Below are 12,627 nucleotides of genomic sequence, written 5' to 3'. Positions count from 1 at the left end.
ACTTCACAGGCATCGGAATTAAATCATCAGCGAAACGATCGTCGCATATTGGTTCACTTTTTCAATACAAAACTCCCTTCTTAGGTCATGTTAGCTCGATTAATTCAATTAATTAAAAACTTACATAATTTCTTCAAGTTTTTATCCAATATCATTTTATAGAACTAATTTATTTATTTTATTTCATTTTATTTGTATACATATTTGTAAAAAATAAATAAATATTTTATTTATTTTATTAAATATATTTAAATCTTCATTAATCGACTTGGTTAATTTTCTGTCTTTGAAACCTATAGAAATTATTTTTTTCGCCCACTGTCGATTTCAGGGTCATTGTAAATGAGATTGTTTTATTGCGACTGTTGTTGTAGCTGTTGTTTTTGATGTTATTGTGTTTGCTTTGTGAAACAATACAATATCCTATGGATAAAACAATGGCAGTCTCCTCTTTTTATCTTTTGTTACTGATGGTAGGTGGGTGGATGGGTGGGGCAAATGCCAATATCTCACATTCTCTTGTTTTGCAATCAAAAGTAGTTGCAGACAAACGCACACAGACAAAAGTCTGTAATACTACCGTCCAGGATATCGAAACAATTATTAATTGGTGCAGAAATCGGAGCAGAAACAATTAAATAAAATACATTAATTGAATTTTGTTGTTAGGCGAATTTTGTTTAAACACAGACAGTTCTGGAGACTTTTAAAGAATTTTTTTAAAGCCGCAATTCGTGATTAGTTTTTGAACTTGAGCAACATAATATTGAAAATTCGTCAAATGGGTTCAAAACGCAGTAAATAAAGAAATCGTGTGCAATCATAGCAATTCGCTATATTGAAATAAAATACCCACTCTGGATTTTACAACGACATAAAAATGCCTACTTCTTTGTAGAAAATACGACTATATTACAATGTAGAGAATCCATAGGCCTATGATATCTAAAATTCTTAGTTTCATTGTGGCCCACATGCCATGTCATGATCAGCATCCCTACTCTCTACACAATAACATTCCAGCGTATAAGAAGCATGCCCCATATGTATGTATACAAAATATTACAGGATGCATTCCTTCTTGCACACACACACAATAATTGTTACAATATCTTGTTATCTTGTTTCACTTGAATAGCAGGAGAACAATAGAATTAACTGACCACCGACCATACCTCATGTGTAAATATTAGACAAATTATAAAGAATAATTTAGAGACGCAAACTAAAACACAGGAATTATATTGTTGTTGTAACAGTGTTTATTATTATGTTTGTATGTTCGTTTTTCTGTTCAATCTGCTTTGGGTCTATCTCCAGCTCCAGGAAAGCGGCTGCTTCGATGGGATGTAACCACAGTTCCACTGGAGTTAGATGAGTAGGTTTGGCGGGGCAGTTGAAAAGGTGTTTTGTGTCGTGTGATACTTATAGCATGTTTCTCTAAGACGATTCGAATTCAAATTCGTTCGAATTACTTCCAGACTGACGGCTAAATAACTTCTAACAGTGGAAAGATGGAAGATAGGACCTCAGTCACGTTTGACGACGTTACGCTGACTGATCCGAAGAGGTGCGCAATTAAAATCGACAAATTGTCGAACCACCTGGGAGTGACAGGGCGAAGAGAAGAGTACTCGTCGCATTAAATCTCTTCCCGTCGGGTAGGAATTCACAATGGATGATGTTGCAAATGCCATCGGGAACGCTAAATCATCCAAAGCGTTAGGCCCTGACGGTATCTCCATGGTAATGCTGAATGAGCCGGGAGTTGAGTATTTTAAAAAAATGTCTCAACCTGTCGCCGCTAACCACCAACATTGAGGCCGAGGTTGGGTGTTCCCGCTACTGAAGCCGGGCAAAGATGCCAGCAAAGGTGAATCGTACAGACTGATTTTGCGTTTGTCGTCCGTAGGTAAAGCTCTTGAGGCTTTACTCCTTCCCAGAATCAGAAGTAGCTATGCAGTTACCGATCATGAGACTGGGTTCCGAGGTAGGTTAGGGGATGTGCAGTCACTAATTGTGACTGCGTCACTCGGAGACCTTCCGGTCCATTGTGATCATCCAGTAGAAAAGAGCTACAGGAAAAAGGAGGTGAAAAAAGGGAGGATAGGGGAAAAAATAAAAAGAGAAAGCGGGTTCCGAGGCAATACAGGCCATAGAAAAATAAAAAATGTAGCGATTTTTACCTCGGAACAGTTGACATCCCTGCTTAAACATTTTTGTACGTCAAAAATCACCAGAAGTAGCGGAAAACCACCAACATGGCATACCTGCGTATGCAGCACCGAATTACTGCAGCTTTATACGCCATCTCCACACATATTAGTCGAGGACTAAACCAGAACAAGCTGTGATCGATTTATAAGAAGCCTTTGATATTGTAAAGCACTCCAAGCAGTTAAAGGACATCGAGTAGACTACCCTCCGGCCAAATTTGAAAATTTGTGCAAACAATTGGAACTCAGGATTTTTTGAAAGTACAGACCCAAACGGCAAGAAACCCTAGTTTGGTTTTGTTGTGTCAGATCCAGCTCGGATTTTATGGCCCCATCTAAACACGGTTAAAGATTGAGTTTTTAAAGAAATTCGGGGCTATATCTCTGAAGCCAATGCGAATCTTCTTCTGACCTCTGAAGCAAATTTGTAGATAAGGACAAGAATAAAATATTTGGAGATATAATGAGCTCGAAAAACTACATTTATTGCCTTAAATTTCAAAATATATGCAAAAAATACACAATTTTTATACATTTCGCACCGTATCTCCAAAACCGTTAGTTTTTTCTGAATATTTTCTTTTGGAAAAATATTCCCTGGAATGTAATACACAACTCTTCAGAACATGTCATTGTTGTAAAATGCCTCTATGCCGTTGTTTTCAGTACATTTTTCAACGACGATTTAATAAAAATGTCAATAATGTAGTGAAATCCGAAATGCGAGAATAAACTGTTGGTGTGAACTGTATTTGAAATACGTGTTGTAAAAGATATGATGCAAAATACCGCTTAAACAACAGGAAGTAAGCATTTTAGAGTTTCAGAATGTTCTAAAAAATTGTTGAGAACTTTATTTGGAAGATTTTTGCAAAAGGTTACTTGGTTCAACTTCCAATAGTTTAGCCGATACTGACCAGAATTTCAGCAATTATGTAAATTTTTCTATATTTTATAGATTTTGATGCCCTAGATGGAGTTTTTCTTATGTGGTTTTCTCAAAAGATAAGTTCTACCAGTTTAGGGCTACAATATTGCTAAAGACAACAACGCCAAATTCCTATTCGTTTCCGAGATAAAGGTCGGATAAATGCAAAAAAGTGTAGATTTAGCCGGTTTAGATGAGGTCATAAAATCTGAACTGGATCTGACAGGACAAAACCCAACTAGGGTTTTTATAGTCTAAATATGTACTTTCAAAAAATGCATAAGAGAAGTTGTTTGCATTTTCAGTGTTGCATAGTGTAAGCAATTACAGGTGTGGATGCCACCCGTACTAGGAATTCAGAACACGAAGTCGAAGTCCCGTAAAGTGAAAAAGTGATTTCCCCAAGGTGGGATGATATCTCCGGATCTGTTGAACCTCTACCTTTCCTGTATTCCACCCCCTCTAGACGGCATGGAGATCTTTAAGCGTGCAAATGATTACACGATGTTGGCGTCAGGTACCTTACCAGATGTCATTTGTGTTATGCTGTGTTATGCTGAATGTAACATTCCTTTTAAATATTCTACAAGGAAAAATAATTTCGTATTTTATCTTAAACAAATCTTTATAAATGTCCCTTTCAGACCATCACGAAGCTACCAGCTATTGCAAATAAATTATTTTAGATCAAACTATGCAAATAATGACCCGCTACGTCGAATTTTTGTTGATTTTAATAAATTATACGATCTTTTCGATATTTCAGATAATCGCAATACAGTAAAACGAAAAATTATATTACATTTAAATACCTAATGAAACATATATTTATTGTAAATATTTAGTTGTAACTTAGTCTGTAAGGATTATATAATCTATAGACTTAATAATAATAAAAAAAAAAGACTGAACTACCATTTGACTGATTTTCCGCCACTTAATCCACGGCCACTCTGTTCACCACATGGACGGCAGAGGTGAGAACAGAGTTGAATGTTATGGTCGATGGTAGCAGAATTCCGACTACAAACTACCCCAAAATTGTAGGGTTCACATTCGACAGGATGTTCATGTCGTCCGCACATACCACAGCTATCTGCGAAGACTTGAATTGTAGGAACAAGGTCTTCAAGTCCCTTGCCGTTAGTACTTGCTGTGCAGACAAAGAACCCTTGTTGATCACATATAACGCAATAGGTCGGTCTGTGGTAAGCTATGCGGCGCCAGTCAGCGAACAAAAGTGGCAACGCCATAGAAAAATATTAAAACTGTCACAATGCCGCCCTGAGAACTGTCTCCTCATGTCTTCAGTGGACCATCTGCATGAGGAGACAAAGATTCTTCCAGTACAGCAACACAATGACATTCTCTCGTTGCAGTACTTGCTCGGGTGTTAACGTGAGAGTCATCCCAATCACCATATGGTGGATAGGACCCCCCACACAGGCATGTCAGGAGGGATCTTCATGATATCCTAGATCAGCAAGCCTATTAGGCAGGTTTGCTAAGCTTTCACACGGATGCAGTCGCAGATGCCATAAATAGCTACCGTGTGGTTACGGTCTTCGGAGTACATCCCGCATCTATCGCAGCTGAAGAACGTCAGCTGCCACGACAAACCAAAGTCACACGCGGCAGCGGGTTTTTTCGTACCAGATTGAACCGAAATCTGAGGCTGAGGTTTTGTAAAAATATTAACCGTAACAGTATTTAAATAAATAAAAAACATTTAGTCCAGCATTACACGAAGGTCTTTGGCGAACGATAAAACGTTGACTTGATTTGAAATTATATAAATTTGAATAGAGGAAAAGAAAGTTGATAATTTTTACCTATCTTCAAAACTTTCTGATCTAATTTGTATAATTATTTCTGATCTAAATAACTCATTCTTTTGTTATTTGCCTAAGCCACAAGATAGCCTTGAAATAATCAACAATCATCGATTGTGAGCGATTAGCATGCAAAATATATATTTCAATATTTTATTCATTTCCTCTTCTAGCGTCACTCTCTGTAAAGTAATAATTCCAATTGCAAAAACAAAATCTCAGATACGCAAACACACATTTCTTTCAAGTACCTTGAAATGAGACAACCAACCAACCATTGGCTAACAATCGCTTTTAGTGAGCTGAGCTGAGTCGCCTCGCCAACAGTCTATGTTGGCTAAAATACGTAAAGAATTCCGCCACGTGATCACTGGCCGGTATGAGTCAGACACAGAGCACAAAATAAAGTAAAACCAAAGAAGCAAAATTATGGAGAGTTCATACCGACAATTGTTGACTACTGACTGCTAAAGCAATCTTGCTCACTAGTCAGACAGCCAACCAGCCAACAAACACCTGTTAATATCTTAGCAGACACAGCCAAGAGTAGTTAATAGAATTCAAGAAACAAAAAGAGGGATAGTTAAAGTAGCAAAGAAGCGTTAGGAAATTTGTTCAACATCATTTAAATATAGCCCAGAGGCAGTTTGTAAATAATACAATTTAGAGGAATAAAAGGCAACGGCTACAAATCGATTTTTAAATACAAAAAGAAACATGATACGAGAGTATTTTTTCCTTATGTCCATTTTTTTTTTCTTCTCAAACTATCTGTGTCTTATCGGAAAGTTTGATAAAAGCAATTATTGCAATAAAAGCTATGCGTTTATTCAGTCCAACAAAAAATTCGCCACTGAACTAAATACATAGAGTTCAATATTGTTAAGAAATATCAACAATTCCGTACTGGCCAACTTTTAAACACAATTTGATAAATAAAATTTGCGCAAGATAGCTCGTATGCTTATTACTGCCATGCATTTTAATTTTTGGTAACCTAAAACGTTTTAAATTTGAACAATTGAAATGTTGCTTGTAGGTGGTAGCTGGCTAATGTTTATAATTTTTGAATATAATAATAAAAGTAGATAATATTCATATAACTCTTGGCGATAAAACGAACAGTTGCTGCAGAAAATTTAAATGTTTAGCATAACTTCCTATTGGCATTAAACACTTAATTGTTGTAAACTAAGAATATTGTAAAGTTCTATTCAAACTGAATACGACAAATATCAGTATGCAATGTTTTCTTCGGATTTTATTATTACATTAATTAAACATTTAAAAAATCAGACTTGTTATTAAATGGAGCATTTTCTACTTCGACTTGGTTGGCTATAACAATAAGTACTTTTAAACTGTTTTCAAACAACACGTACGTTCTATTAGAGTTGACATCAAACAAGTTTTACGTCATTTTTGGAGCAATGGAGGAAAAAATTGTGGTATTTTTTATTTATTTATTTACTTATTTATTTATTTGCTTTGTAACTGAAGCCAATTTATAATTTTGCGGGCGATTTAAATAATTACAAAGAAACCACCTAAATTTCTTAGCTACTTTAAAAACAATATTTTGTATGCAATTTACCTTAATTCTAGAAAATGGAGATCTAATTATTTGATTACACTAATACACTTACATTTTTTTGAATTACAATTCAAATCCCAAAAATGAAAATGGTATTTTCCATTGCGATATCTCCGTGGTTTGACCACCGTCTTCCATTGACCTTTTCTTCTACCATCAACAGTCTTTGGCGTTACAATATCTCTAATAGAAGCGGAGATATTCGCATAACAATAAAACGTTGATTTTTATCCAAATAAGTTTTTTTGACCATTCCGATCATCGTCAAAATCAATTGGCTTCTTCCTCTCTGGCGCCCCCAGTAACGATCCGATCAAAATTGCGACCTGTGGCATGTTTACAAGGTTAAGATGGACAGAGGGAGGGAGGGACACATAGTTATATAGAATACATACATACATATGTATATAAAATGCGCTATAACATACTTTGCAGAAGTGTTTTTGAAATGTTTAATGCCTTAAAACAACTGTGGCTCTATTATTTCGCACATTAGTAAATGAGAGCTGCACAAATATGTTGGTCGATATCAACCGTTTGTAACGTAAAAGTGCCTGTGCCAAATTTCGTAAAGCTATGTTCAAAATTTACGAGCCACTTTAAAAGGATCTTGCTGAATAAGTTTAGAATTTTTAGTGACTCAAAAAAAAAAAAAAAAATAAATAAACATTTTATACGCTCTGCATTTAGGCTGACGAACTTTAACGCGCTCAAAAATGTGCCACATCGAAATAATGATTTAAGATCCCAAGTATGTTTCAGACAAATGAAGTCGATTTAGCCCAGTTCATCCAACAATCTGGGTGGCCGGAGCGCAACAAAACTCTCGAACGATGAGATGCTATAGATGTCGGTAGTTCAGTGAAAAGCTATAGAAATCGGTAGTGGGTACATCTGACGGATTGTACTGGACTCGTCCATGTGAGGGACAATGTTGCTGCATGCTGCGTGAACACAGCCCCCAGTTAGCCGTCGTCAAAATACGAGACCCTCCCGCAGCCTCCCTACAGGAGCCCAACACGCAGCACTTAACACTAGCTCAAGAACAACTGCAGCTTACAGTGTTGTGATGGTTACAACATACTGAAGGATGATCGCACCTGAAATGGAGTTGGGGGATTAGCTTCCTTATTGCACCAGTCTGTTCAACACATCCCTATCCCCGACCCTTACATATAATGTATGGGGATAGCAGTCAGGTGTGGAATTGCCGAGGTAGAATTGCTGAACGTATACATCATTAACCCGTTTTCCGAAGGTCATAACCCTCTGGTATTTGGGGACTTTATTGCCCATCATGAGTTATGTCTTTCGGTCCTCGGAAACGACCAGAGGAGTATAGTCTAGCTGAGCTGCTGGCCCCTACCAGAATTAGCGGAGAGTGCCACAGTTCGCCAGACATAACCTTGGTGTCACCTGTAGGGCGATACCCTATCCCATTTTTTGAGTTATTCATTTCGGTTATTAACGAATTTTTTGGTAAGTTAGCGATGAAAATAAAGTAGTCATAAAGTCCTCTCAATATCAAAAGTGGCTTTTATTTGAACTCTTCCTTTCATAATTTTGTCATTAAATGTTTTGTCAGTTATTAAAAAATGCGTAGCTTCACAGTTGTTAAGTATCACTGCTTTAAGAAACACAGACATTTGTAAAGCATCTGACGATTCGGAAGTCATCCTTTGTCGAGCACAACGGCAGTGCTAGGGCGAAGAGAAGAGTACTACGTCCCCTTAGATCTCTTCACGCCGAGAAGAACCATCACAATTTACAATGGATGATATTGCGCTAAATCATCCAAAGCCTTGGACCCTGATGGAATCTCAATGGTAATGCTGAAACAGCTGGATGTGCCTAAAGTTCTCAACCTGTCGCAAGCCATCCAAATCGTTCTGAAGTCGTTGTGGAGCTTGGTCTCGCTAATGAATCCAGGCAAGGATGACACCAAAGGTGAATCGTACATGATGAAATTGATGACACAAACGCTATAATTTTCAGTTGTATCAGACAAAGTTCTATCCACTTTTTAGACGGAAGATGCAAACCTTGAACTTGGCATTGCAGTCAAAAACAAATATCTGTGTTATCTGGAAAGAAGCATATGCCAACTTATGTACATTTTGAGATATTTGTACCACGAAAATACACTTTTTGAGATCGTTCCTTAGCAAAAATTCATTAAAAAAAATCTCCATACGCGCCCACATATCTCAAGTCTCTAGATACGAGAAAATGCCTTAAGTGTTACCCCCAGTTTTTGTAACTTATTTTTGTTCGTTCGTCTATATTCGTAATAATTTAGGCATTCATAATAGCTCAGCCCCCAGATGACATACACATCTAATTTTTCGTATACCCGTTCCATATATCATTAAGGATTCCTCATTTAAAAATCAGCGCTCTAAAGCGAGTAAATCGATCTACAAAATTTGACAATTCGTGTGAGAACAATTAAATTTTTTACAAAAACTGGGGGTTAATAAAAAATTTTTAATTTTTGTTTGGAAAAGGAATTTGTAAGCCAGTATTGGTCTGTCGAGCGTCGCATTAAAACAACAATCACACGAAAACAGTCAATCACACGGCAGTGGGTTCTTACGTACCGGATTGACTCGAAACCATAGTGTTTCTTCGGCCAGCGGCTGCCAAGCCAGCATCAAAACCATGCTTCTACGTAGGTTTCATGCTGCAACAACAACAACGACAAGAAAATAGTGTGTTGCTATCAATTGTTGTCATATTTTCATGTTGTTGTTGTTTTAGCGCGTCCACAACAAACTCCCACTGTAAAATTCAATTCGCTTGGGCATACAAAATTGATTTTAACCACTCAACATTATTAGTTTCGGTATTCAAAAATTGTTGACAGTAAATTTAATTTTTAACATTAATTGAGGTGATTTAACAGCATTTATTTATTTTTATTTTTACGACGAATTCATTACACAACAGTTTATTTCGACTTTCATGTTACATTCAACTGGACTGATGAGACAACCTTAATACATATTTGCTTTGTGCGAAACTCAACGGACCGTTTCTGACCGAATCAGAAGCGTGGCAATATTAAATTGATTTGAGTTTGATGGAGATTATACGGAACAGATAATCCAACATAATGACGGATGGATCCAACCATACAGGTAAATCTTATTCCAATATTTTAATTTTTTTTGTCATATCCTAGTTCAGATAAAAACTATTTGCCCCACTGTAACAGGGGGCGACTTATTTTATATTAATGGTGCGGCTGATTCTATTTTTTACACAATGATATGGGACATGCTTTTTATAGACGTGCCCGAACAGCGTGGAGAATTTATACAAAACAGCCGAAATATTGGATACATCGCGGCAAAAAAAACTTTGCTCATGACCTGAAATTCGAACTCTTGCTTTAAGTGCGCAGTAATAGGGTTGGCCCCAATTTATAGTTATACACAGGTACGCGAACAATTTTTTCATCCATAATTTAAGACCAAAGCACAACTTTTGTTGGTGGCCTTAAAGATTCCCGCCATTTTCTCGAGAAGTATACGAATTCTACAAGAAAAAATTATTCTCAGTGCATTCTAAAGAGTATGTAAGATTATTTTCCTCTAAATGTGTAGAGTTAGCCGAGATATCATCAGCATCGGAATGTCTCTATTGTTTCCGTCGATTCTTTCTGTGTCATATTTCATCTTATTTTGTAGAAATGTGAGATAACAATCCACGTTCCTATCTTGTTTTGGCGCATTTGTTACTCTAATATAGGCTAATATTTCTTGGTAATCTATTCAAATGTTTGCTCAGTTTATAGTTATCAAATCAGATATAATCTATTGTGCTAAAAACATACCAATATATTTATTAAACATAATGTAAATTTATATATAAATACTTTAAGACAACTTACTTCATGTGTTATATCCAATTCATGCTTTGCATTGTCATACAAGGTTTCCAATTCTTCGACACGTTGTTCCAGGGCCGATTTCTCTTCCAAGAGGGAAAGACCATATTGCGCGGATTGAGCCCGTTCACTTGTAGCTTGATCGAGTTCACGTGTCAAACGTTCTACTTCCATGCGAAGCTCATCGATAGTCTTGGACGATGTGCCGCCGCCGCCACTAGCACCTGAATCCAGAGACATGTTGTAAACGACTGAATATGTTTATAATAGATACGGGTATAACGTTGTGACAGCAAATCTTTGGTTGACGGGTGTTCTCACGGCGTTTCGACACAGCAGTTACACTCCTGGCAAAGGACTTGTGCTGCTGCTGTGAGTCTCCCAGTGGCTTGTGCAAGGATATTGCTTGGTATTGAGTTTACGTTGCTCAGTTTTGTTGTTATTGTTGTATGTGTTGTTTGTTGTGTGGGCTGTTTGTGTCGGTATGTAATGGACGGGCACGGATATAAATTAAACGGGGAGAAAAACAGGAAGTCTTTGGACGTTTTCGAGATATTTTTTTTAATAAATAAAATTTTTGTATTTTCTTTTACTTTCAAAGAAGTGACAACTTTATTTCTTGTTGTGGGCGGAATCGTGATGTGTACTGTATGTAATAGATGTGTAGTAATTTGTTTTTTTGTCAATAGTGTATTTTAACTGTGACTGTATAATTTGGCTTATTATGCTGTATTGGCCGAAGTAATTGCAATTGTTGTTAAAATCGTTGTTCTTACTGTTGCTTGTAGTTGTTACTTTTAATATATAACTGGAGGGTTTTTGTGTCTTTTTTCTTCATAAAATATTTATTAAGACTCGTCGTTTTTGGGCAATTTAATATTTTTGTTTAATTTGTGGACGTATTTTCATTAAATTCTGGTTCGGGATTTGCTTTTTGTTTGTTTTTCTGGTAGAGGGAGAAACATGCAAAAGTAGTCTCTCGAAAATTACTCTCTTGTTAGTTCTCTCTCACACAATTTTTTTTTCTTTTTTGGTTTTGGTTGTTAACGTTATTCTTTGTTCTTTGGCAATTGGATATTTTTTCACAACTTTAACAAAATAAAAAGAAGAAATAAAGAAATAAAAAAATCTTATTAGAAACCAAGCAGAATAGAAAAATATATTTAATATAAAATAATTATGCTTTATTGGCCTAAACCAACGTTTGTGACATCACGATTTCACTTCCACCATCAATTGGCTTTTTTCACACTACACTGATTTTTTTCATTTATCTTGGACACTTTCTTTTTGCACAAAAACAATTTATTGGAATCTACTTTTCACCGACGTTCCACGACCAGAAATGTATTTTTGCTTTTTTGTTACCTCCTTTCTGGTTTTGTTTAACAAATAATACTGCACATTATTTGTTAATTTTTTGTTTATTTCTTTTTGGTAAATTTGCAATCAGTATCGTTATTTCTTTTTTAATTATTTTTTTTGGGGCCAACAAGAAGAGCGAACCAACTCTTAAACGGCACCAACACTACAAAACAACTACTAAGCACACACAGGGATTTCGAGGTCGTTTATTTCGATAAAATGTCGATTATTTTATCGATAATTTCAAACGAAGAATAGGCATGGAGGATTTTTTTTAGAAAACAAAGAAAATGAAGGAACCATGTGAGAATGGAGGAATCAAACAAGTAAAGGGCTGTAGTAGAGCAGACAAAAAATCGATAATATCGATTATTTTTAAAAAAATTCAAATCGACCGATAGTTTTGTCTATCGATATTATCGGATTAAAACCCCCTAACCTAAAATGCATTCAAATAAATAGAAATTTCGCGGCTTTTCGGTTTTGCGGATGTGAGAAAGTAATTCCGTATTCACACGTACACATATTTCAGAAAATTTAACTATATTTTTGTGAATTTTTATTTAATAAAAGCAATTGTTTTTTCTCCTTCATATTTCTGTGAACTACTTGTGCAAAATGTCAACAAAAGCATAAGCTGAGTACACATTGCCAGTTTTGAATGACAGCTTTGTTGGTGGTTCATTTTTGTCATTCATCATGCAACCACTAAATATTTTGTGGTTGCTGGACGGTTGGACAGTTATCGATAATTGCAAAAAATCGTCATTCAAAACTGACAATGTGTTAGAGCTGGCAAA

The 12,627-nt window shown here is 36.1% G+C and overlaps 1 protein-coding gene across 4 annotated transcripts in view; it reads right to left on the bottom strand.

Annotated features, from left to right (window-relative positions):
- The window catches only part of BicD (Microtubule-associated protein Bicaudal D), a 90,129-nt gene extending 78,098 nt beyond the window's left edge, over positions 1-12,031 (bottom strand). For 2 of the 4 annotated variants that reach the window (XR_012410447.1, XM_073969046.1), the window contains exons 1-2: positions 11,831-12,016; positions 10,466-11,550 (exon numbers count right to left, since the gene is read on the bottom strand). Coding sequence is in view for 2 of the 4 variants with exons in the window: in XM_073969046.1 (XP_073825147.1) it covers positions 10,466-10,702 (237 nt within the window). In the remaining 2 variants the exon portion in view is untranslated. Of the gene's footprint in view, positions 1-10,465 lie in introns of all 4 variants that reach the window. The other 2 variants (XR_012410446.1, XM_073969047.1) reach the window with 1 other exon arrangement.
- Between the last annotated feature and the right edge of the window lie 596 nt (positions 12,032-12,627).

Source organism: Musca autumnalis, unplaced genomic scaffold, assembly GCF_047663935.1.
Source record: "Musca autumnalis isolate F117 unplaced genomic scaffold, ASM4766393v1 scaffold_2, whole genome shotgun sequence".
Classification (NCBI taxonomy): Eukaryota; Metazoa; Arthropoda; class Insecta; order Diptera; family Muscidae; genus Musca; species Musca autumnalis.
The sequence above is the reverse complement of the archived record's forward strand: the minus strand, read 5'-3'. Positions and strand labels throughout refer to the sequence as shown.